Consider the following 24,885-nt stretch of genomic DNA (forward strand, 5'->3'; position numbering starts at 1 on the left):
CCAGGGAGAATCTCTGGAAACTCTTTAGACACACCATCAAGAAAAGCTGAGCGATTACATTCATTAAATGCATTCTTCATATTCATTATTGCCAAATTGGGAAAGAGAATGACGGACAGCATGGATAGCTGCCTCAAGACCACCTGGGATACCAACACCCACTTGACCATAAGGTAGTAAAAAGTCAGAGAGAAAGGGACGAGCGGACTGACAGCACAGACGACTGGAAAGGCGACGAAGAATTTCACCAACTGCCATAGGGCGAACACCCCCATTCTTTTTCAGAAGAGCTGTTAAAGGGGCACCACACAACCAAGGGGCAAGCGATGGAGAAGCTTTTCCAGAAAGCAAAAAGTTTATCAGACAAGTGAGGGTGGTAAGGCAAAGTTCAGCAGAAGGTGCAGTGTGGCCACTGACTGCATCAAGAAGGTGTTGTGCCCGTAAACCAGAGGCACCGGGACTGGTACCACGAGGAAAACCCTTCAAACATATTAATACAGCAGATTCATGTACAACTAAAGAAGCAGTCTTGGGGGCCGAACAAGAAGGTGGATCAGAGACAGGATGTCGCTGAAGCAACTCTTGAAATGCCAAATCATCATTCTTATCAGCCACACCGGTAGAATTAAGAGACTGTACAGCATTACTGTACCTACCTTCCCGAGCCCAGAACAAAGCTCGAGAAATATTGTGTTTTGAAGACTGAATACAGTGACTGGAGCGAGAGACATGTAAATCATCTTGTAGAGCTTTCCAAAGATTATACAAACCATCGGGCTGAGACCAGAGATGAAGGCGGTGTAGCAAAACAGAAGCTAAAATAAAACGACGGCGGCGCTCACGAAGTGGAGGCATACGTAGTGCCAGTTTAGCAAACAGAAAAAGACGCATAAAGCCCCAGACTGAAGAAATTGCATTTCGAAACTCGGTAGACAAGACTCTAGCTAGCAAAGGACGAACACTGCGGGGAATGTGAACAACAGTGGTGGGGACTATTCTACAGAACGGAACGGAACGGAACGGAACGGAATGATGGACTAAACTACGGAACGGAACGCTTTCTCAAATTGAAGTTTGCAACTTACCATTGCTGAAACTGCCGTTACGAGTTATCAGTGGCACCTCCAGTGGGTGATTAAACATAAGATAAAAAGAATTAAAGGATCAATTGTGGGTTCTTGTTGGTTGTCATTAGTAACGAAGTATTAATTGTGGGATGAGTTGTATCAGTGATGTTCATCCTTGGTTCATCTACGGATATACCAAGAAGGGCACTTTATGTGAGCTTTGCTCATTTTGACTTTAGAAAACAGTCTGGGCCGGCTTTTCAAGTCATATGTCAGTGTACAAATAAAGCAAGCAGGAAGACACTGATAACAGGAAAGAGCCAGCTGAATTAAAACTTGAAGAATTTTGTGCAGTGTGAGAGGAGCAAATATTTTGGCTGATCGCAAAGGGGCTATATTCTGCGAACATCACTGAATTGTATGCATGGAGTTATTAACAGCCGGTGCAGTAGACTAATGCTGTATTCAATAGTGAACTGATTTTTTCTGTTGCACAAATTCAAGGATGTGTCTGACTGCTAGCCTTGAATCAGGTCAAATGCCAAAACTCCAAGATCAACCAAATCTCAATTATAAGCCTAGCTATGCATGTGAAACCATGCCCGTAGCCACCAGGCAAATGTGATTTGGACCAAGATGTGTTTGTGTGTAATTTCAGTGTATCTAGTCAGACCTGAAATGGAACACTCACATTAATTACATACCACCTAAGAATCCTAGGATTTCTAATGTGTAACATTTCAATGCTTCACTTCAAACAAAACAGGTTAAATTTGTTCATCTATTTTCAAGGGATTCCCAGTCCAGCTGGTCCATGAAATTACAGTGGGATCACATGTATTTGTTACAGTGTGGGCTGCTCTGTGTTGGATCTACTCTAGAGTTGAGATTTCAAGGTAGATTGCCAATGTACCGACACTGTTGTAGCATATTTAAGTGGAGGACAAATGAATACAGTAATGCTAGATTATTTAAGTATACAAATTTTTCATAATGAAATTGATATCCCATTTTGATTTGTACCTCCACTTTGCAACATATTCAAGAACAAGAAGTTACCACCCTTTTAATCTCCAACCGCTGTCATTAAATAACCAAGATCTCACCAGTCCTTGTTTTTTCCATCTACAATTTTGCTTTGGAACAATAATTATCTAAAGGCTCTAATTCATATTTAGTATTTAAATCTGTAATTCACCTTGTTGTGGTTTTACTAATTTTATTCTTCATTTCCTTTGAAGTTGTACAGTATAAGTAAACAAAGACTCTCCCATCTTATTCTAGGACTGAGAAAAATTTAATTATTTGTATGCAGGCTCAAAATTGAGAAAATATAAAGCAAGTGAATTAATATTATACAGTCAGTTTGCTTTTGGATATTTAATGTCTCCAACTGTAACAAAAATTCAATGAATCCATGCATGCATCTCATTGCTGGTTGTCTGAGGGTTCGAGCTCCGGCTGAGTTTTGTGTTGTTTTTTTCTTTGTTTAGTGACCCTTTTTTGTAGGAAAAGAGATTTAGCAGAATGGCAGAAATGGCAGAATTGACAGAAACAGCTAAATGGTCATTTCCAGATTACGGACAGCCTAAGAGCACTATTCATAAGTAGCGTGAAGACTCAATAACTGTTAGCTAGTACTGTTAAACACAATGTAGCTAGCTAGAACTCACCACAATTGAAGTGCATGCTCTTTAGAGCACCAATTTCTCCAGTGTAACACTAGCATCTTAACATCATAACCACAACATTAAGCATAATAAATAATCCTTGATCTGTTCTTAAACTATAGCCTCATTAATCTGAACATTCTGCAAGTGATACCTCACTCAATCAACCATATATTCTGTTTATTAGACTGAATAAAGTCATGATCACCTAGACTTTTCCTGTCACCAGTAACTTTCTAGTTAATTTCTCTGGATATTACGCTCTGAAACTGAAGAAATAGAGTGGTCTTCTAAACTATTTATCTTGTCAAGATCACCAAAAGCAACTGACATCCAATCAGCTACTGTATTGTAGTAACAAAACTTGCCTTGGTCATGCAATAAATGAATTGAAGAGACCTGCTTGATATATCAGGTAATAGAACAATGCACTGCATGAAACAGCTATTAATATTTTATTATTATCCTATTCCATTTCCTAGCTGGAAGTTCCACTGATGAATGCAACTTCAGCAATGATAGCGGCTAGACAAGCTGTAAGTTTTGATTCAGAAAACATTCCATTCTGTAGAATAGACCCCATCCTGGATTCAACTCACTACTCAGGCTAAGATATCTGACATTATGTAGTCCACCATTCTGTTAATGAATCATTGATGTTCACACAATATAGCCTCCTTGAGGTATCTGAATGTTTGCTCCTCACACAGTGCACAAAATTCCTTTAGATTCTGTTTAGCCTGACAGAGTTGATTCAGCTTGTCACCATACTTGTTTCCTTTGTAGTGTTGCTACATACTGCCGGATTTATGCCTATTAGAAAGGCTGAGCCCCAGATTGTACATTCTAAAGTCAAAGTAAGCAAAAACAACTCACATATTAGCAAAAACAAGTCATGCATTAAGTTCCCTACTTGATACATCCGAAGATAAACAGCAAAAACCCACAATCGATCCTTAAGTTCGTTTTATCTTTCTTGGGGTACGTTTGTTTACCAGCTGGAAGTGCCACCGATAACTTGTACAGCAATGGTAAGCTGCAAGCTTCAATTTGAGAAAGCATTCCGTTCCGTAGTTTAGTCCATCATTCCGTTCCGTTCCGTTCCGTTCCGTACCGTAGAATAGATCCCACCTCATCTGAGACAGGACAGGTCATAACATAATTCATCACAACAGAAAGAGCCTCAGACTCAAGATGAGGAGGGCCAACAAAAGAGCATGCAGAAGCTGACAGAAGGGCTAACTCTAAAGGATCAGAAGGAATACTGGTGGAGAAAGCTAAGGAAGGTGGTGAAGGAGAAGTGGGAGACTGACTTTCAGACCAGTGTTTATTGGTTTCTCAGACGCTCTCTCCCAGAGTTATCTTCGAGGTTAACAGCCACACTTCTTTACGCAACAGAGCGATGCTCTTCGTTAGGGCTGGGCGGTTTCTCGGTATTATAGTAATACCGCGGTATTGCAATGAAACGATATCTGTATCGCGTAGAATTCGGTGAAACGATAATATTACGATATCGATATTATTACTATTTTTAGTGTTTGTGACAGCTTATTAAGCCCTTAAGGTTGTTATAATGCACACGTGATACTACTGCAAACAAGGACCTAGTACTAGCTAGTCAATTTTTTTACAAAGATCGAGATACTCTAATAGAACAGTCAGCTAGGATCGAGATACCCTAATAAAGCAGTCAGCTACTCTAATATAGCAGTCAACTACTCTAATATAGCAGTCGGCTACTATATAGCAGTCAACTACTCTAATATAGCAGTCGGCTACTCTAATCTAGCAGTCAGCTACTCTAATATAGCAGTCAATTTTAGCAGTCAGCTACTCTAATATAGCAGTCATCTTTAATGTCAGCTACTCTAATATAGCAGTCTACTCTAATATAGCAGTCAACCCGGACTGTTTTTAATCTGTATATAATTTAAGCTGTAACTTTAGTTTTGTACTTAAATATAATTTTTTTTTCCTTGCCATGCCCACTGCTGTCCACTGTTGGTCAGACATGTGGTCGCATGTTGTCCGAGGACACATAACACATAATATATAATTTGTTTGTAATCATGCATGTTTTCTCATCAATTATTAGTGATGGTTCTCTCTCACCGCGATAAATAGTAATATCGTGATATATTTCTGCACGATATATCATGAAGCAAAACTCCAATACCGCCCAGCCCTACTCTTCGTGGTGAACTTGAACATCGAGTTGAACGCACGCCGTTGTGTCTGGGATAGCCTTTGTGGTTAAATGCGAAAACATATATTAAAAAAAAATTTTTTTTAATTAATGTCATAAGATAAAACAGTACATAATAAACAAATATATCTTACATATGGGCCTCAGCGACCTGCACAGCAATCGGTGCCTCAGCAATGGGACAGCGCAAACTGGACCTGGCACCGCGAATGCACATAATTGCAGACCTCAACAAAGAGAAGCTCGATTTACATCTCAGCCATCCCATCACTATTCCATAGGAAAGACTGTGCTTTGCACTCAAAAGGTTGGCCAATCTCTTATAAAACTGAGTAGCAGCATCACCCATTCCACCAGTAGTGGTAAAAATTAAGGGAGTAAATGAGGCATTCTCTACTTCATGAACCCGTTGTTGGTATTCACGTCTCTTTTCCTTGTCATGACGTCGGTATGCAGAGTGTAGGAGTTGATTTGAGGGTGCACTAGGGTTAAAAATTCTGACATCAAAGTATGACCTCTCAAATCGTCCTCCCCAAAAACCATTAGCTGCAATGTCAAGCCTTGCGTTATCATCACGATTGGCTGTTTTGTATTGAAGGGTCTCACCAGAAAGAGGCTGAAGGTGGGGTTCAGTGACAACATTGTTACAGACCTCGGAAAGTAAATTGGCAGTTAGATCACGCACTTCATTATGTCTCAGAGAAGGAAACCCGCCCTTTGGGCAAGACAGAACATGTTCTATGGTAAAAGAGTGACCACAGGTAAATGCGAAAATATACTAGTCAGCCTGTACGTTACGCGGAAAAGAAGCCGTTTAACTTCTGCGCAATCAAGACACACGGTAGTGTGTCGTGCGGCCCAAGAAGCCGGCGCGCAACCCCGTGAATATATTGACAGGAAGAAAGAAAACGCAATTTTCGCACCTCCGTAGCTCTGTGCTGCCTTGATGAAACAAGACGAATTTTGCTGTGTACATTCCCTCCAACTTCAGTACTCCACATTCCAAATTTGAGCGAAATCGCTTCAGGCATTCCTGAGATGTGCGTCTTCAAAAATTGGCTTAGTTTCTTCGTTTTTTTTCTTCTTATTTTTCTTACTCTTTTCGCACACTTACAAAAACTGCTATAAAACGCGAACGCGTTATCCGATTGCCTTGAAATTTGGCACACAGAAGGGTGGTATAAAGGCGCATCTCGGTACCAACGTTGGCTGGAATACGATAAACAGGCAAAGAGTTATGAGCGATTATGCACGAAAAAATAACACCAATATGTTGTCACGCCTACAGGGTAAACCGCGTATGGGAAGAAGCTGAAAATCGGTGGGTGAATAGGTTAACTATTGAACCTCAAACCTTTTGTGGTTTGAAAGAAATCGAGCTAAAAACCAGGAAGATACAACAACAAAACCAACAGTGTGTAACAATTACGCAACCGAGATTAGCTAATAAAAAACGAATACTTGCCACGCCTACCAGATAAACCTCATGGGGGTAATGCTTTGAAATTCACTGTACAGATGGAGTAATCATCTTAGAAAGGCTCTTCAATGGTGTAGAAGAATCAGACTTAAAGCCACGGAGTTATAACACAAAATCCAACTTGGTGTAGCAAGTGCGAGATCGAGATACTCTAATAGAGCAGTCATCCTAATAGAGCAGTCACCCTGAACAGAATTCAAGAGATCAGTTAGAAATAAGTAACCTGTATAGAGATCAGCTACAAACAAATCACCCTGTAGAGAGTTCAGCTACAAACAATTCACCCTATTCAGGCATCAGTTAGAAGAAGTTTTCTTGTAGAGAGTTCAGTTACAAACAAATCACCCTGTTGAAAGATCAGCTAGAAGATGTCACCTTGTAGATAGTTCAGTTACAAAGAAACCACCATGTAGAGAGTTCAGCTACAAACAAATCACCTGTAGAGAGTTCAGTTACAAACAAATCACCCTGTAGATACATCAGCTAGAAGAAGTTACCTTGTAGAGAGTTCAGCTACAAAGAAACCATTCTGTAAAGAGCTCAGCTGCAAACAAATCACCTGTACAGAATTCAGCTACAAACAAATCACCCTGTAGAGAGATCAGCTAGAAGAAGTTACCTTGTAGATAGTTCAGCTACAAACAAATCATCCTGTAGAGAGATCAGCTAGAAGAAGTTACCTTGTAGATAGTTCAGCTACAAACAATTCACCCTGTACAGAGCTCAGTTAAAAGAGGTTTCCTTGTAGAGAGTTCAGCTACAAACAAATCACCCTGTAGAGAGATCAGTTAGAAGAAGTTACCTTGTAGATCGTTCAGCTACAAACAATTCACCCTGTAAAGAGATCAGCTAGAAGAAGTTACCTTGTAGAGAGTTCAGCTACAAAGAAACCATCATGTAGAGAATTCAGCCGCAAACAAATCACGTGTAAAGAGTTCAGCTACAAACAAATCTCCCTGTAGACAGATCAGCTAGAAGAAGTTTCCTTGTAGAGAGTTCTGCTACAAACAAATCACCCTGTAGAAAGATCAGCTAGAAGAAATCACCTTGTAGAGAGTTCAGCTTCAAAGATACAATCATGTGAGAGTTCAGCTACAAACAAATTGTACTTTAGAGAGATCAGCTAGAAGAAGTTACCTTGTAGAGAGTTCTGCTACAAACAAATCACCCTGTAGAAAGATCAGCTAGAAAAAATCACCTTGTAGAGAGTTCAGCTTCAAAGAAACCATCATGTAGAGAGTTTAGCTACAAACAAATCACCCTGTAGAAAGATCAGCTATAGAAGAAATCACCTTGTAGAGAGTTCAGCTACAAAGAAAACATCATGTAGAGAGTTCAGCTACAAACAAATCGTCCTGTAGAGAGATTAGCTAGAAGAAATTACCTTGTAGAGAGTTCAGCTACAAAGAAACTACCATGTAGAGAGTTCAGCTGCAAACAAATCACCCTGTAGAGAACTGAGCTACAAACAAATTGCCCTGTAGAAAGATTAGCTAGAAGAAGTTACCTTATAAGGAGTTCAGCTACGAACAGATCACCCTGTAGAGAGTTCAGCTACAAACAAATCACCTTGTAGAGAGTTCAGTTACAAAGAAACCACCATGTAGAGAGTTCAGCTGCAAAAAAATCAATCACTCTGTAGAGAGTTCAGCTAGAAGAAGTCACCTTGTAGAGAGTTCAGCTGCAAATAAATCACCCTGTAGAGAATTCAGCTATAAACAAATCACCCTGTAGAAAGATCAGCTAGAAGAAGTTACCTTGTAGAGAGTTCAGCTACAAAGAAACCACCATGTAGAGAGTTCAGCTGCAAACAAATCACCTGTAGAGAGTTCAGCTAGAAACAAGTCACCATGTAGAGAGATCAGCTAAAAACAAGTCACCCTGTAGAGAGTTCAGCTAGAAGAAGTCACATTGTAGAGAGTTCAGCTACAAAGAAACTACCACGTAGAGAGTTCAGCTGCAAACAAATCACCCTGTAGAGAACTCAGCTACAAACAAATCGCCCTGTAGAAAGATCAGCTAGAAGAAGTTACCTTGTAGGGATTTCAGCTACAAACAAATCACACTGCAGAGAGTTCAGCTACAAAGAAATCATCATGTAGAGAGTTCAGCTGCAAACAAATCATCCTGTAGAGAGTTCAACTAGAAGAAGTCACCTTTTAGAGAGTTCAGCTACAAAGCAACCACCATGTAAAGAGTTCAGCTGCAAAAAAATCAATCACCCTGTAGAAAGATCAGCTAGAAGAAGTTACCTTGTAGAGAGTTCAGCTACAAAGTAACCTCCATGTAGAGAGTTCAGCTGCAAACAAATCACCTGTAGAGAGTTCAGCTAGAAACAAGTCACCCTGTAGAGAGTTCAGCTAGAAGAAGTCACATTGCAGAGAGTTCAGCTGCAAACAAATCACCTGTAGAAATTTCAGCTATGAACAGATCACCCTGTAGAGAGATCAGCTAGAAACAAGTCACCCTGTAGAGAGTTCAGCTAGAAGAAATCACCTTGTAGAGAGTTCAGCTACAAAGAAACCACCATTTAGAGAGTTCAGCTGCAAACAAATCACCCAGTAGAAAGTTCAGCTATGAACAGATCACCCTGTTGAGAGTTCAGTTAGAAACAAGGAATCCTGTAGAGAGATAACCTAGAAGTATCGCCTTGTAGAGAGTTCAGCTACAAACAAATCACCTGTAGAGAGTTCAGCTACAAACAAATCACCCTGTAGAGAGATCAGCTAGAAGAAGTCACCTTGTAGAGAGTTCAGCTATAAAGAAACCACCATGTAGAGAATTCAGCTGCAAACAAACACCCTGTAGAGAACTCAGCTACAAACAAATCGCCCTGTAGAAAGATCAGCTAGAAGAAGTTACCTTGTAGGGATTTCAGCTACAAACAAATCACCCTGTAGAGAGTTCAGCTACAAAGAAACCATTGTGTAAAGAGCTCAGCTGCAAACAAATCACCTTTACAGAATTCAGCTACAAACACATCACCCTGTAGAGAGATCAGCTAGAAGAAGTTACCTTGTAGATCGTTCAGCTACAAACAATTCACCCTGTAGAGAGAGCAATTAGAAGAAGTCACCTTGTAGAGTGTTCAGTTACAAAGAAACCACCATGGAGATTTCTGTAATCAATATATGTGACCGGATTTGCGAAAAGGTACCTTTTTCACACATAAAATTTGACCCATTTGTTCAACTTCCAAACGTTGTAACTTTTGTATCATTGCAAGCATGTGTCTGCAATTTTCCATGAATATGCCTACATTAGTTGGTTACATTTTGATACAAACAGAAAGTCAATCAGTGCAAGGAGTCAACAGTTATGACATTTTGTTTGCTGGTATGTCAAATGTGTGGAAAAGGGGTCTTCCACACACATCCAATATTCCGTAAACGTTGGAGATCATAACTCAGTATTCAAGTAACATATTAACCTGAAAAGTTTACCATGTATTCAGCTATAGTGGTGCGCACCACTGCCCAAATTTCAAGGCAATAGCTCTTTCCAATCTGAAGTGATCAATTGTCAAAGTTGGCAAATTGGATGTGTTTGGAAGGCCCCTTTTCGCAAATCCGGTCACATATGTATTATATATATAATTTGTACATTTACTGATAAAATATTTAAAGTACATCTACTTCATCTTTTCTTCTTCCTGTAGTAAAGAAAAAATAATTGGTTAAAAAGGTTCCAAAGCTGGCCATAGGCCGGCTTTGGGGTATACAAATACAAAAAGAAATGAAATCTAATCCAAAACAGCCAAGCTGTAAAAAAAGTGTGCGGCCCTCAGAAAGGCTATGGTGAAAAAAGATGTGAAATCCAAGGTGGCGGCCAAGAAATGGCTGTGATGGTAGGTTAATGGTAAAAATTTTAATAATGATAATTTAGGTAAATTTTGTGAAGCGGCACAAAAATTCACCTGAATTGTTTTTTATTAAAATTTTTACCATTAACCTACCATCACAGCCATTTCTTGGCCGCCACCTTGGATTTCACATCTTTTTTCACCATAGCCTTTCTGAGGGCCGCACACTTTTTTTACAGCTTGGCTGTTTTGGATTAGATCATCTATTACAGGACTATACGGCGTTAGACACTTTCCTCTCTTATTATTAACTCTTGGTAGTAGCTATAGGTAGGTGCAATGGCTAGCTATGGTTATTAAATGTGCATGCGTGCCTATGCTAACACTACGTACATTGCACATGACTTTAAAGGGGAAACATATTACCTGGGGAAACACATATCACTGTGACTTGTAGGTCGCTAGCGAGTTAGTGATATGTGTGCGGGGAAACACGGATCCCTAGGGATATGTGTGCGGAAACACGTTACCCGGGGAAACATATATCACTGTGACACCTAATCTGCGAAAATCCGTCATAATGGCGCTTTTTTCAAATTCTTTATTATTGAATATCTATAATCTACTTAGCCAAGTGTATGCTCTGGCCACGTTTCAGCCTCATATGGCAACAACTTTTGGAGTTACAGCCCTACAAAGTAGCAACAACGGAAAGATCGATTGTACAGCAAGTATTGGGAAAATAAATTACATGCGCTTACAAAAACGGCTTTAACTTACAAATACAATGCTGTGCAGAGTTGCAACTTGCACCATTGTGTTCGCCATGAATAGGGGAGCCCATTACTGGGTAAATTTTTTCTTCTATTACCATTCTTCACTGCATACAGAGACGAAATCAGTGAAGAAAAATCGATCGCGTACGATCGTTTCGACGTGACGTAAACAAACGCCCATACATTACGTATCATTTAGTCTACTGCAACTAAACAAAGATTTGTGAACTCCTCTTGAGTAGGCGAATAAGATGATGTCAGGTTTTTATGATTATGATTATGATTATGATTAAATACGGGTAAAGGCACAGCCTGCATACCCGATCAATGCAGTAATTATACAAAAATAACTCTTGAATCAATTAAATAACTTATACAAAAATAAATCTTGAATCAATTAAATGACTATCTAATAATGATTTAAAAGTGTTAATCGAAGAACTATTTACAACATAATTAGGCAAACTATTCCAATTGTTGGTGATTCTATTGATAAAGTAATTAGATCTACATAATAGTCTTGAGCGTTCCTTAAACAATTTGAATTGATGCCCCCTGGTAATAGATCTTGAGTACGTATATATATCAGTAAAATCGGTGGTGAAATAATTGTTAAGAATTTTGAAAAGAAATATTAGATCACCTCTCAAACGTTTATCATAGGACCCTTCCTTCACAAAAACAAAGTGTTTTAAAAATTTACGATTTTTTTGAGTACACAAATATTTTACCCATTGCAAATCAATGGCTTATACTGAAAATTTAGGCTTGCGCCATTATGTCGGGTTTTCGCAGATCCGGTCGCAATTATTTTCCAATGGTTAATTTTAAGCAATTACTTTCAGGTCATCCATATACTGCATACAAGTATAAAATTATTAGTTAAACATGGAGGTTGAAGCAAAATGTATGAACATAATTTTGAGCACAATAGGTTATAATAAATTTTTGAACACTGCAGCATAGCATAATACTGTAGGTGAAATTAAAAGCATAATAGGCTGGTGCCTATCAGTGATCATTAATGCATTATTTATGTGTAGTGTTACAGTAGCTAAAGTTGCTTAGAAACTGCTGTATATTTTCTATAAAAGTTGCAGGTTGATGTTCAGCTTTAAAGACAGCAGAATTTATTATTGCATTGATTTAAAGGATTTCTATTTACTATGTTTCTTAAAGTTGCAATTTTACTGGCCATTACAGTTAGCTTTACAAAAGGTACTACTAAAGTGAATACTACTGCACTGAGCAATTTACTGAAGGAAGTTTATGATGTAGCTAAACATTACAAAAGTTGTTTAAAGAAACTGGTAAGCCGATATCGGTCTTTGGTATAGTGTTATTATTCAAAGCTGTATTGTGCACCATTTTGTCAGTCTGCATTATATTATTGCATGATTTTTGTTAATGATATACAGAAACCAGAGGAGGTTTCAGCAGTGTGTAGCAATCAGTCTTTGGATGCTCACCTCATTCAGATGACCACTGAGATGATTCAGAATTTTAGTCCAGAATGCCAACACTTTACCAGAGCAATGGCAATCAAGTACCATTTGCAATACTTCCTGTTCAATAGGATATGCAGACTGAAATTATCCCTGAAAACTTTAATTGGTTTATTCAAGTTTTTTCAGACACAAAGCAAACTATTTCAAAAGCTTGAGGTAAGTATGCAATTATGTATAAAATACTAATGGCTCATGCATACATTTTAGGTTATGCTATCAAAGCGAGAGTGTATAAAGTTTAGTGCAAAACAGTACAGGATATTGTATGAGAAACACTTCTACAAGCAGTCTGAAATATTTGGTAGTATGGCGAATTGTTGGTCAAAAATTCAGTATTGACAACAACTGTACACTCTATAACAATGTTACAGCTAAGATAGTTGAAAATCGATCTAATGCCTTTCAATGCCAATTCAAAAATGGTACAAACATAAATGTATGTAACCCAGTCTGACAAAACCGGGCTTATCGCCTATTTAAAAGTATCGAGAAATGCCGGTTTTAAGTATTTAGTGTGTCGTAGCTCGCCAATGGTTGAAGGTATGTGTACCAAATTTTCACACGTTTTACACCAATTCCTAACCTCCCAGTAGAGAGGTCACATGATTTTTAAAAGTAGAAGAAAGTCTATTTTTAGCTACAGCACCTTGTAGAGCGTGTAGATTGATATATATGTTTGCCACATTTGCTTCTGTAATAGCTAGTAACCGCTAAACAAACAAGTAGGCGGTTCTCCAGACTTCTTTATTGATCACCATTGGTAGCCATGGCACAAAACAAAAACAAGTGACGTATGCGGAATTACGTCACTTTGTATTATGAAGTGTGTACTATCGCCAATAAACTATTGCAGACATTCAAGTTGTATCTTGCAATGGGCAAAAACCATTCAACCCACGAGCTGGACCACTTCTCCACGTAGCGAACAACGATACTCTTCTCCCACATGTTTTCTATGGGAAGAACTTTCGCTGGAGTTTAACCAAAAGCCTTTCTGCTCTGATCACGAAGAAACTCACCAGAGGCGCACCATATTTACTAAGTCAACACTATGAAACCAATGAACCTACCGCCTAACCAGCCTACAGAACGCACAACCACTGTGCCACTCGGTGTCGCTCTTGCAATACAATTTACGGGATAATAATCCCACAATTTTTCGGGGGGGGGGGGTTTACATCACTACTCCCAGAGCATCCACTGTGCAAGTAGCCAACAACTAAGTTTCCCGCCATTTTAGATAGTTTTTAAACCGAGGTTGAGTGTACCAGGCGAGCTGCAAACTGGGTGGGACGTGGGGGCCCTGGAAGGCGGGAAAGATGGTGTTCAAAAATTGAGAAGGAAGGCCAAGGGATGAATTAGGCCACGTTTTGAGCCATTGAGGTTTCAAAACAGGCTAAAACGGAAGGAAATTCACAGCAGAGGTACTTATTCAACACCACAGAGCTGTACAGCCACATACAGTCATTCCCAGGCTGACCAGAGCTCCATTAAGGCCCCACACCACACGTACGGATCGCCACTGGGCTTGGGAAAAGCAGCCAGCAAAACCAGACCACTCAAGTCTAGCTGATTTTAAATGTGGAATTAGATAGTTTATTCATGTAACTTTGTGTCCTTGGTGAAAAATCGAATCTGCTGACATAGGCGATTATACCGGTTTTCTCAGACTGGGTCACATATTAGAGAAACCTAAAAATAATAATTGATAGACTTCATGTATATAGCTTGTATATATTTTTATACCATACCTGTTTCACTGCCCATACAAAAGTCTCAATAGTAGCAGTGAAATTTATCCCGTATTTCACTGACAGCAGTGAAAAAGTTGTAGCTAATTGCAATTTCATTTGGTTAGAATTTATGTTAACAATGTAGCGCCAATTGGTGTTGACGCTTGTTTAGTTCATAGTGACAAATTGTGTACATAGCAACGCTAATGCACAGCAAGCGTATATGCAGCGAGTATGGTATTAATTGGGAATGGCATGGGTAGCAGTGAAATTTGGGATAAATACCACTCTTGTTGTATTGGAAATGATAAATTTCCAATACAACACTCGTGGTATTTATTCCAAATTTCACTGCTACCCATGCTATTACTAGTACGTATAACATTTATTATTATATTGGAAGGTGATACCACTGATTGCCTGCATACATCACACTATAGTGTGGAGCCTGTGTCTTTGCACAGTCTGCAGTAACCATCAGCTACAAGTGGATTTTAATACTTATCATATGTACTACTATAATGAAGTGATCTTATTAAGAGGTGGAATTATTATAGAGGTGGTCTTATTGTCAAGAGGCACCTGTTAATATGAAGTTTTTACTAATTTTAGTTTTTCAGTTTTCAATTTCAACTGTTTCAATACATATCAGAAGCGTAAAATGTGAGAGAGAACAGGTAAGATAATTTTGTTTCAAATGGCACCTCATAGAATACATGACTTTCATGGTAGTCATTTGTGCCAGATCGCTTCTTAATATCCTTATATCTGTACAATTTTGTAACTATTTGTCTCTTATACTTAGTACTGAATATGGTGAAATTTGTCTATGTACTTAATCTTGGACCACGATTTCTTGGCCTTGATTAATAGGCAGTGGAGTAACACAGGAATTTGAAGTTGACCTTGATAGCATTTCTATACAGGTGACTATATTTGAAGTTCAATTATATTTGTATTTTGTGTGCATTATTTATCCAAACTACAGAAAACAAAAATCAAACCAAAAATACAATACAAAATTCCTATAGTGTTCACTTAACTATCTATACATATTTGTATAGTTGAATTCTCTTTCAACAACTTCTGACAAAAGGAGCAATTTGCTGCATAGGTGGTTATCTGAAATCCACAGTAGTTGTCTTGTATGTCTTCAGCTTTAATTGTTACACCATGTGACACAGCTTCTGTTGGTGTGGCATACATTGCTGTATTATTTGAGGTTGAGCAATCAGTGTAATTCTCGCTACATGTATTATTAGTTTTCAGCATCTGAGTGGAAGATGTATTACATTAATTATGTATGTATAGTAAAAACTTGTAGTGTGGCCATAAGTTAGGGATGATACTATACAATGGGATAGGTGCACAAATGTGCATGATTTAATTGCTAACCTCAATATTGTTGAACAACTCAGCCATCCTGTGTAATAACCGTAGACTTGTAGCAATGTTGTGGACCAATTCTAGATTACTAGAGTTAGCAAGCACATCATCAGATGAGGTGATAGTCTGCAGCTGTTTGTGCAGACACTGCTTCAAGTCTCTTAAAAGTGTATACCGGTTGCAGGCAAAAGTCAAATTTGAATCATTTCTCATACAATCACAACTACCCAAACTCCTTGGTTCACCCTGTAAATTAATGTACATGTAAATGTACCTTTGTGCATTTATATACACATAATCACACAGAAAACTACTTATAACTTACTATTACAGTAACAGAATACTACTTACCCTTAGGATGCCCTTTGCACAGCTACTAATGTTAGCTATATTCTGTAAAGTGTCCTCCAATGTGTTCGTATTATTGCATGGAGCTGTCATGGCACTGTAACTGTAGCTAAGGACAACTAAACCTAAAAAGAAAGGATTAGAGATCATTTCTACTGAGTTTCTTGTAGTCAGGTTGTATGATTATTCTATAAGTTTGAAGCTTTTTATACCTAGTAGTTGCCAGGCAATGTATGCTAATGAATTAAACTTGAGGAAATGATGGGACATTTTTTGAGTAAAGTAGAAATATAAAAATTAATTAGGAATGGTAGTAAGCCATACAAGCACCATATAGAATAGGTGCTGGTATTATGGGTCAGGGGGTATTGTGGGTCACATAGCTTAAATTAAATTTAAAAGGTTGAATCATGCAGATTTAAGATGAAAGGGATGCTACACTTTAGATCAACATAACAAGTGATCATAAGCTAACCACAAATCCAATTAAGAGGTTACACAGGACTTTAAACTATGTCACTATAGAAATGCCATTCCAGATTAACTACCTGTACCCCTTACCATGCAGTAAGCAGGACAAAGACATGAAGCGTAGTCTACTGCATATTAAGGTAACTAAGGTGTTTTGACAGTATTTAGAGTTGCTGCAAATGTTTCCATAACATTTATCATAATTAGACATGAAATGATGACCTTAAGAACATGATGACTCATAATACCCCCATATGACTCATAATACCTATGCTTACATGGCTTCAGTGAAAAGATCAAATGCCCAATATATGGTAGGTAATTTTTTGGAAGTTTTAGGATAATATAGCATATGATTACATCTTTCTCTACAAGTAGTATCAAACAGCACAGTCGTACCGTTTAAGTAGGAATCCATGTGAAGTTTTCGCGCCGCCCAAAATCGCGCCTTTAAAAATCATACTAGAGATATCTTACGAGACGAAAATCACCTTTACGGAATAGTACTAGTCCATGTAATACATAAAACAGCATTAAATACAACAAAACTCTTACAGGTGGCCGGATACAGAATTTTAAAAATTGCCAAAACTTTGAATTTTAGACTGACTGCTTGACTGCCTGACTGATCACAGTCGCAAGCCTAGAGGCCAAACGAAGCAGTGCACGGCAACCATTTTACGCAACAATAGCAAACTCACCAGTGGGGTGTGCCTTTTGGGGTTCCGACGAGTGTGTGCCCTCTGCGCCTTGTCTTTTTTCTTTTTGTATTGTATTATTGTATTGTATTAATGCTTTACAGTGACCAGCACTGAAGGTCTGCAGCAACATGTGCTGCAGCATTAGGATTATCTAACCTAATTTCAAGGACTTAGACTTAGTGACTTATAGCTGAAAAGGTGTAACAGAAAAGGGGCCAAAGTAAGGAAAAAAATCCCTCCAACCCCAGGAATCGAACTGCAGGTCACCCAATGTCTAGTTGGGGCCACACTCAGTCTCCTCCAGGAGGGATGGATTTTCTTCCTTAATCCTAAAGTATTTATTGTATTAATGCTTTACAATGACCAGCACTGAAGGTCTGCAGCAACATGTGCTGCAGCCTTAGTATTACCTAACCTAATTTCAAGGACTTAGACTTAGTGACTTATAGCTGAAAAGGTGTAACAGAAAAGGGGCCAAAGTAAGGAAAAAAATCCCTCCAACCCCAGGAATCGAACTGCAGGTCACCCAATGTCTAGTCGGGGCCACACTCAGTCTCCTCCAGGAGGGATGGATCTTCTTCCTTTTTATCTTCAATCAGGGAGTTTGTAAAAGACGGAATAAGGAATAGCGGAATAACGGAATAACTCGCATCACAACGAACGGGCATTTATATGGTTTATGCAATGTTAGGGTGATTGTACTGTTACAGCTGTGAACTCATCCGTCGTAGATATCCTTGCAATGTTAGGGCGATTGCGTGTACTGTTACAGTTGTGAACTACACTGCTTTGTCGCTCATAGCCGTCCTAGCGAAGTGATTACTATATGCTCTTACTACTACTACTGTATGTAGCTAAGTATCATTGCGCTAGCACAGCTAGAATATACAGTAGTTAGCTATTAGTTTCGTTTTAAGTCTTCATCCTTCCAGTGGAGGGATGAAACGAAACGGCTGTCACACCCCCTTTTGCTTGCGACATTGGTACCATACTTTACATACAATAGTAGCTAGTAAGAGCTATAATCAAATGTAATTTTGCACTTCGTAAGCGGGTACTGTATGTTAAGCATGGTACCAACGACATGAGCAAAGGGGGCGTGGCAGTCGTTTTGTTTCATCCCTCCACTGGAAGGATGAAGACTCGAAAACGAAACTAATAGCTAACTACTGTATATTCTAGCTTAGCTACATACAGTAGTAGTAAGAGCGTATAGTAATCATTTCGCTAGGACATCTATGAGTGACGAAGCAGTGTAGTTCACAACTGTAACAGTACACGCAATCACCCTACATTGTAAGGATATCTACGAGGGATGAGTTCACAGCTGTAACAGTACAATCACCCTAACATTGCATAAGCCATATAAATACCCATTCGTTGTGATGCGAGTTATTCCGTTATTCCGCTATTCCTTATTCCGTCTTTTACAAACTCCCCTTCAATCAGGCTGTTTGTCTTCTTCATCCAACGAAACCATATCGAGGCGTAAATTTTCCGTATCAACACTTTCTTTAAGCAGCATAATAGACGCCACAAGATTATTTAAGGCGCATAGACTACGCTACTGTACAGAGGAATAGATTATATTGCTTACTGATATAATCTATGACGGAGGGTACTGTACGGAGGTACTGGTACTAGCTAGATAGCTTCACGATAGGTCACAAGATCACGCCCATTCTTCATTGTACGCATTATCGATCTATCGATTGAAACCACGATGACATACCCTTTTTGCACTAGCTGTAATTCAGTGACCACACACCTTCAATTTGGAAGGCTGATTCGACATATCCTATAATCGATCGAAACCACGCCCCTTTTGGGAAAGCGCACATCTTGCAGGCTGCCTCGAGGTACTCTAACACAGCAGTCACCCTAATAGAACAGTCACATGTTTATAGATAGCTGTATGCCTTTACAAAAAAAAACTAAACAAACTAGTATATTAAAAATTATAAATTTAAAAATAAAGTAGGAATCCAAGCGATAAAAAGTAGCGAACAAGAGAAGAACGATGGTAGCTATTACAGCATAGCTCGGTGGGAAATTCCTACTTTGGCACTGAACACAAAATAATGGCTATACGATGCCGAAGTAGGAATTTCCCACCGAGCTATGCTGTAATATCGATAATGGAACCTATTTAATCCCAACAGCAAGCCAAACACGGGGTCACGATCAACGATTTTGCAGCCACACTCCAAAATTGATTCTTACCTTTACTCTTATTACCCCTCTACAATTAAATTATGGAATAACCTATCTAGCAGCACTGTGGAATCACCTACCTTAAGCACATTTAAACAATGTATTAATTATAGCTAAGTACAATCACTACAATTTATTCTTAATTTAATCTGTTGTACTATATACTCCATATGGAGGTTTCTGTACAGTAAATAAATAATAATAATAGTAAGTAATAGCTACCATCGTTCTTCTCTTGTTTCACTACTTTTTATCGCTTGGATTCCTACTTTATTTTTTAATTTATAATATACTATGAAATATTGGGGTCACTGTATTAGGTGATAGCGGTGCTTGGAATTTAAGTGACTCATAATTACCAAACACACTCTACTATCCGTTATATGATCGCTATACCTTTGTTACATTTCCGCGTCGCGTTCGCGATATTTTGAACTGGGGTATAGCTAGTTTGTACAAGAGACTATTGGTAGGGATGTCAAAACCCCCGCAAATTTATGGAATCTCTTCTCCCGTAAATTTCATTAAAAAATGGCACAATGAATCGCGAGTCTTTCAGACGGTTTAGGCACTAGAATTTTTCGTTTCATAGTGATGAACTGGTCAAGGTAGTGCTCTTCTGGTGAGTTTCCTCGTGATTAGAGTAGCTAGGCGCGTGTGTAAGCCCCAACGTTAGTTCCGTGCCTAGAAAATGTATGGAAGATGACAGCAGGCTAGTTTTGTCTATCGCCATGCACAACAGCGTTCCAGTTAATTGATAGGTTGGTTTTCAGTCAATGCAAGATGCAACTTGAACGCCTGTATTAGTTTCTTGGCAATTCTACGCAGTTATTATTATTATTATTATTATTAAATACAGAGAAAAAGGCATTATGCATGTGAGTCCTGCTCATTACAATAAACAATTACATTAAGAATAAAAGTTATCAATCAAAATTTTAAAGTTGTTAGTAGAGTTAGATGACACTACATAATTTGTACTAGTAATAGCATGGGTAGCAGTGAAATTTGGGATAAGTGTTGTATTGGAAATGGGGATAAATTTCACGAGGCGAAGCCGAGTGAAATTTACCATTTCCAATACAACAAGAGTGGTATTTATCCCAAATTTCACTGCTACCCATGCTATTCCTAGTTAATACCATACTCGCTGCATATGCGCATGCCGTGCATTAGCGTTGCTATGTACGCAATTTGTCACTATGTACCTCGCTATGTACTAAACATGTGTCAACACTAATTGTTAACATAAATTCTAGCCAATGAAATTGCAATTACAACTTTTTCACTGCTACCAGTGAAATACGGGATAAATTTCACTGCTACTATTGAGACTTTTGTATGGGCAGTGAAACAGGTGTGGTATTAGGTAAATTATTACATAAATTGATGGTTCTTACTGAAAACAATTTACTTCGAACGTTCTTTTGGGCATGAGGTTTAAATAGTTTGAAGTCATGGAGATAATACAAAGTGATAATACAAAGTGACGTAATACATAATACAAAGTGAAGTTTGAAGTCAATAGTTTGAAGTCATGGAGATAATACAGTTTACTTTATATATTGGGTAATTACTTCACCAATAGTTTGAAGTCATGGAGATAATACAGTTGATAATACAAAGTGACGTAATCACCCATACGTCACTTGTGTTTGTTTTGTGCCATGGTTACCAATGGTGCTCAATAGAGAAGTCTGGAGAAACGCCTATTTGTTTATTTAACAATTACTGGCTACCACAAAAGCAAATGTGGCAAACCAATATATCAATCTGCAGCATTTTTTGAGCTCTACAAGTTGCTGTGGCTAAAACATGCATTTGTCAAACTTTAAAAAATCCGTTTGACATCCCTACAGTATTAGTGAACGGTGAGTAGAGCTTACAAGAGTAGCACTGGCGCTATGAGACGCGAATATGTTGTTGTATTCAATAAAATATGGTGCTCCCACTCCCTGCAGTTTGGTCAATAGTCTACAGGGCTCTCTTCTTAAGGCCTCTGTCCGGGGATTTTGCTGTGTGTATGCTGGCGGTCCATGCAGTGTTTTTGTATTATTATTATTATTATTATTATTAATGGACAAAAATTGCTTGGCAGTACAAGACTGTCAAGCTAGGCCGCAGGCCTTTGAGAGTGCCCATATCTTGTTGTTCTCCATAAATCATCAAGATTCTTCTTAAACAATGCCACGGTTGGTGCAGAAATAACATCTGCTGGAAGAGAATTCCACAAATTAACTACTCTGTTGGTGGAAAAATTATGCCTCACTAGCAGCCGAGATCGAAATTTAAAGAGTTTACGGTGGTGACCTCTGGTGGTTGTAGGTCTGTGTAGGCTCTGTAAATTTAGCTTTTTTCTGCTTTTTGTGTTTTATAAATTAAATTAGGCCTTACGTCTAGCTAGAGATCGGAGAGGATGGGAGTGCCATTAGGACCGGGCAAATTTTTTTTGGACGCACTTCTGACTCAGAAAATTTTTCATGCTTTGTGAACTTACCGTTTTTCTTTGTTTTACGGAAAGCAACATTGTTTGCGGAGAAAGAAAGGTCATACTGAAACTATTCGCCCCTCTGTATTAAGTATGTTGGTCGTCTTCAAAGATGTTGTGAGACAAGACTTACCTGGATGGACATTTCTTCCCCTTCCCGCCCGCCTTTCATCTCACAACACTGGCGTAACTCGAACGCTGAAAACTTCGAGTGAAGGTCAAGGTGAAGGTATGAAAGGATAGAAGGACACTTGTAAGGTGTCACAATTAATAAACACAGTTGGGAACTGAATGTGTACTATGTGACTGTAAAATCTTTGTTTGCTCTATAGACCTCTTGACTTTTAGGGCGTGGCACTTTTAGTTTACGAAATGATCAAGTGAATGCGATTTTTGTAGGGCAAAAGAAGTAGTGATGAAAATTTATTTATTTATTTATTTATTTAAAACTTTACAGTGTAAACAACAATGATGTACAGGGGAATTGACATGTTGACATAGATAACTTAAGAGTTGTTACACTGATGGAATACTGGCATCTTGTGCCAGTACCCAAACTACATTACTTATAAGTACACTTTAAGTAAACTTATAATTACTTAACTTACAAATTACACCTATATAACATAAATTATAAATAACATAAATTATAAATTACATAATTTGCAGTTACAGGTTGAAAATTACTTGACTGTAGTGATCAGGACTAGAGATGTTCAAAGTTCATGTAGGAGTTGTTTATACAGGAGCCACAGGGGCATAGATAATGCAGTTTGTGAGAATCAGTGGGGTTGAAGTTGTCAATGAAATGTTTCCAAAGGAACAATTTTATTTGATTTTTGATGGTAAAGTTGATAAATTCATGTTAATGATTGGTAAAGAGTTCCATAGTCTGCATATACTATTAAAATAAAAGTGACGTTGTCTGTTAGTGAAAGATGTATTGTGCCTAAGTTTTAGAGCAGAGGATCTTGTTCCGCTGTTTGAAAATGATACATAGGAATTGATATTAAAACTTGAGGTGGGGCTCTTGATGCTGTTATTAAAAAACATAATGTCGGATATTTCTAATATATACATTAATGGAAGTAGTTGGAGTTTTGTTAAACGTGTTTTGTAATCAGAGATGTAGTCTTGGAGGATGTATTTAGTAGCTCTACGTTGTAGTTGTTCGATCTTAGTAATGTCCTTCATAAGGTGAGGACGCCAGACTGGTGAGCAATACATGATTTGAGATCTTACTAGTGAGATGTACAGTTTGACTTTCACTGAGGATGAAACTGATTGGCTAAAAGTTTTTCGGATAAGACCTAGCATTTTGTAGGCTTTGGTAAAGACAAAATCTTGATGGGGACTCCATTCTAGATTATTGCTAATTAAAACTCCAAGATCCCTGTGTATTGGAAGTGAATTGATAGTGGTTCCATTTATTGTGTAAGATGTTGGAAATTTCTGGTTAAATGACTGGTGGCAACTTTTAGAAGGATGAAATGAGAGGTGGGTTGTTGATCTCCAATTGAACAGACAGTTGATATCACTTTGCAAGAGGTCCATGTCATTTTGTACTATTATACGTTTAAAACATTTGGTGTCATCAGCAAACAAATAGATATTACTGTAGAACACTGAATCTGGAATGTTATTCATGTATATGATAAATAATAGGGGACCCAATATACTGCCTTGAGGTACTCCAGATTCCACCGGAAGTAAACAGGAATTACTGTTGTTAATAGATACATATTGTCTTCTATTGGTAATGTAGGCTTGAAACCACAACCAAACTTCACCTCCTATGTTAAAGGACGAAAGTTTGGTGAGAAGATGTGGGTGGGAGACTGTGTCGAAAGCCTTGCTAATGTCTAAGTAAATGACATCAAGCTGATTGAGATCATTAAAAGCATTTGATAGAAAAGATAGAAGTTGCTGAACTGTTGATCTGCTTTGTAAGAAACCAAACTGAGCTGGATTAATCTGACATACAATATGATTAGTAATTTTGTTGTAGATTATTCTTTCTAGTACTTTAGATGTGTTACTTAGTAAAGAGATTGGACGGTAGTTCTTGACTTGAGTGTGATCTCCAGATTTAAAAACAGGAATTATCTTACGGAGTTTCCATTCACAAGGTAGGTATCCGTACTTCAGAGACAAGCAAAAAAGATGATGAAGTGGTTTACATAGTACTGAGGCACATTTGAACAATACAATCGGGGGTATCCCATCTGGACCCATTGCCTTAGATGTGTCGAGATTGATTAAAGCATCATAGACATCTTCTTCAGTAATGATAATATTAGAGAGAACTGTGGGATGATTATTAATAGATACTGTATTATGCATGGTCTTTGTAAAAATGGAGTAAAAATAGTTGTTAAAAATATTAGCTTTTTCATTGTCACAGGTTACTGGGGAAGAGTCATGAAACATAGTAGAAGGAATAGATGCTGACTTTGTGAAGTTCCTGATGTATTTGTAGATTTTGGAATTGTTGTTATTAGCAAATTCGGATACAAGATTACATTCATATACGTTTTTGGCAGTACTTATTTGAATTGAAGTTGCTCTTGAGAGTATTCTAGGTTGGCATGGTTATGCTCAGTAGGATTGTTATTGTACTGCGTCTGAGAGTTCGGAGACATTTGATATGGTGCCTGATATCTGGATTAAACCATGGAGGTTGATTATTATCTCGTACTGTAATAGTTGGAATAAAGTGCTCAAAGGCATCCCTCACAAGATTACTCAGGTAGGACCAGATGAGTTCGATGTCTTCAGACATGTAATAAAATGTAAAGTCGGAATTGTAAAGAAAGTTACAAAGGCCTTCATAGTTACCTTTAGGAAAGTTGAATTTTTTGCTGGAAACAGAGTTATTGGCACTGTCATTGGCACTGCTGTTTGAAGAGTAGTCAAAGGTTATGAGGAAGTGATCAGAGGGAATTGGATGGGGTAGTTCACTATGAATTATTAAACTCGAAATATTCTCAGGAACATTGGTCAGAACAAGGTCAAGAGTATTGCCAGCAGAATGA

The 24,885-nt window shown here is 38.2% G+C and overlaps 1 protein-coding gene across 9 annotated transcripts in view; it reads left to right on the forward strand.

Moving 5' to 3' along the window:
• The window catches only part of LOC136264438 (uncharacterized), a 61,017-nt gene that overhangs the window by 17,089 nt on the left and 19,043 nt on the right, over nt 1-24,885 (forward strand). For 2 of the 9 annotated variants that reach the window (XR_010705141.1, XR_010705145.1), the window contains exons 2-5: nt 12,096-12,311; nt 12,420-12,665; nt 12,717-15,168; nt 22,520-22,695. Coding sequence is in view for 1 of the 9 variants with exons in the window: in XM_066059179.1 (XP_065915251.1) it covers nt 12,168-12,311; nt 12,420-12,665 (390 nt within the window). In the remaining 8 variants the exon portion in view is untranslated. The remainder of the gene's footprint in view (nt 1-12,095; nt 12,312-12,419; nt 12,666-12,716; nt 15,169-22,519; nt 22,696-24,885) is intronic. The other 7 variants (XR_010705146.1, XR_010705147.1, XR_010705109.1 and 4 more) reach the window with 5 other exon arrangements.

The sequence above is a fragment of the Dysidea avara genome, chromosome 1 (assembly GCF_963678975.1).
Source record: "Dysidea avara chromosome 1, odDysAvar1.4, whole genome shotgun sequence".
Taxonomy (NCBI): Eukaryota; Metazoa; Porifera; class Demospongiae; order Dictyoceratida; family Dysideidae; genus Dysidea; species Dysidea avara.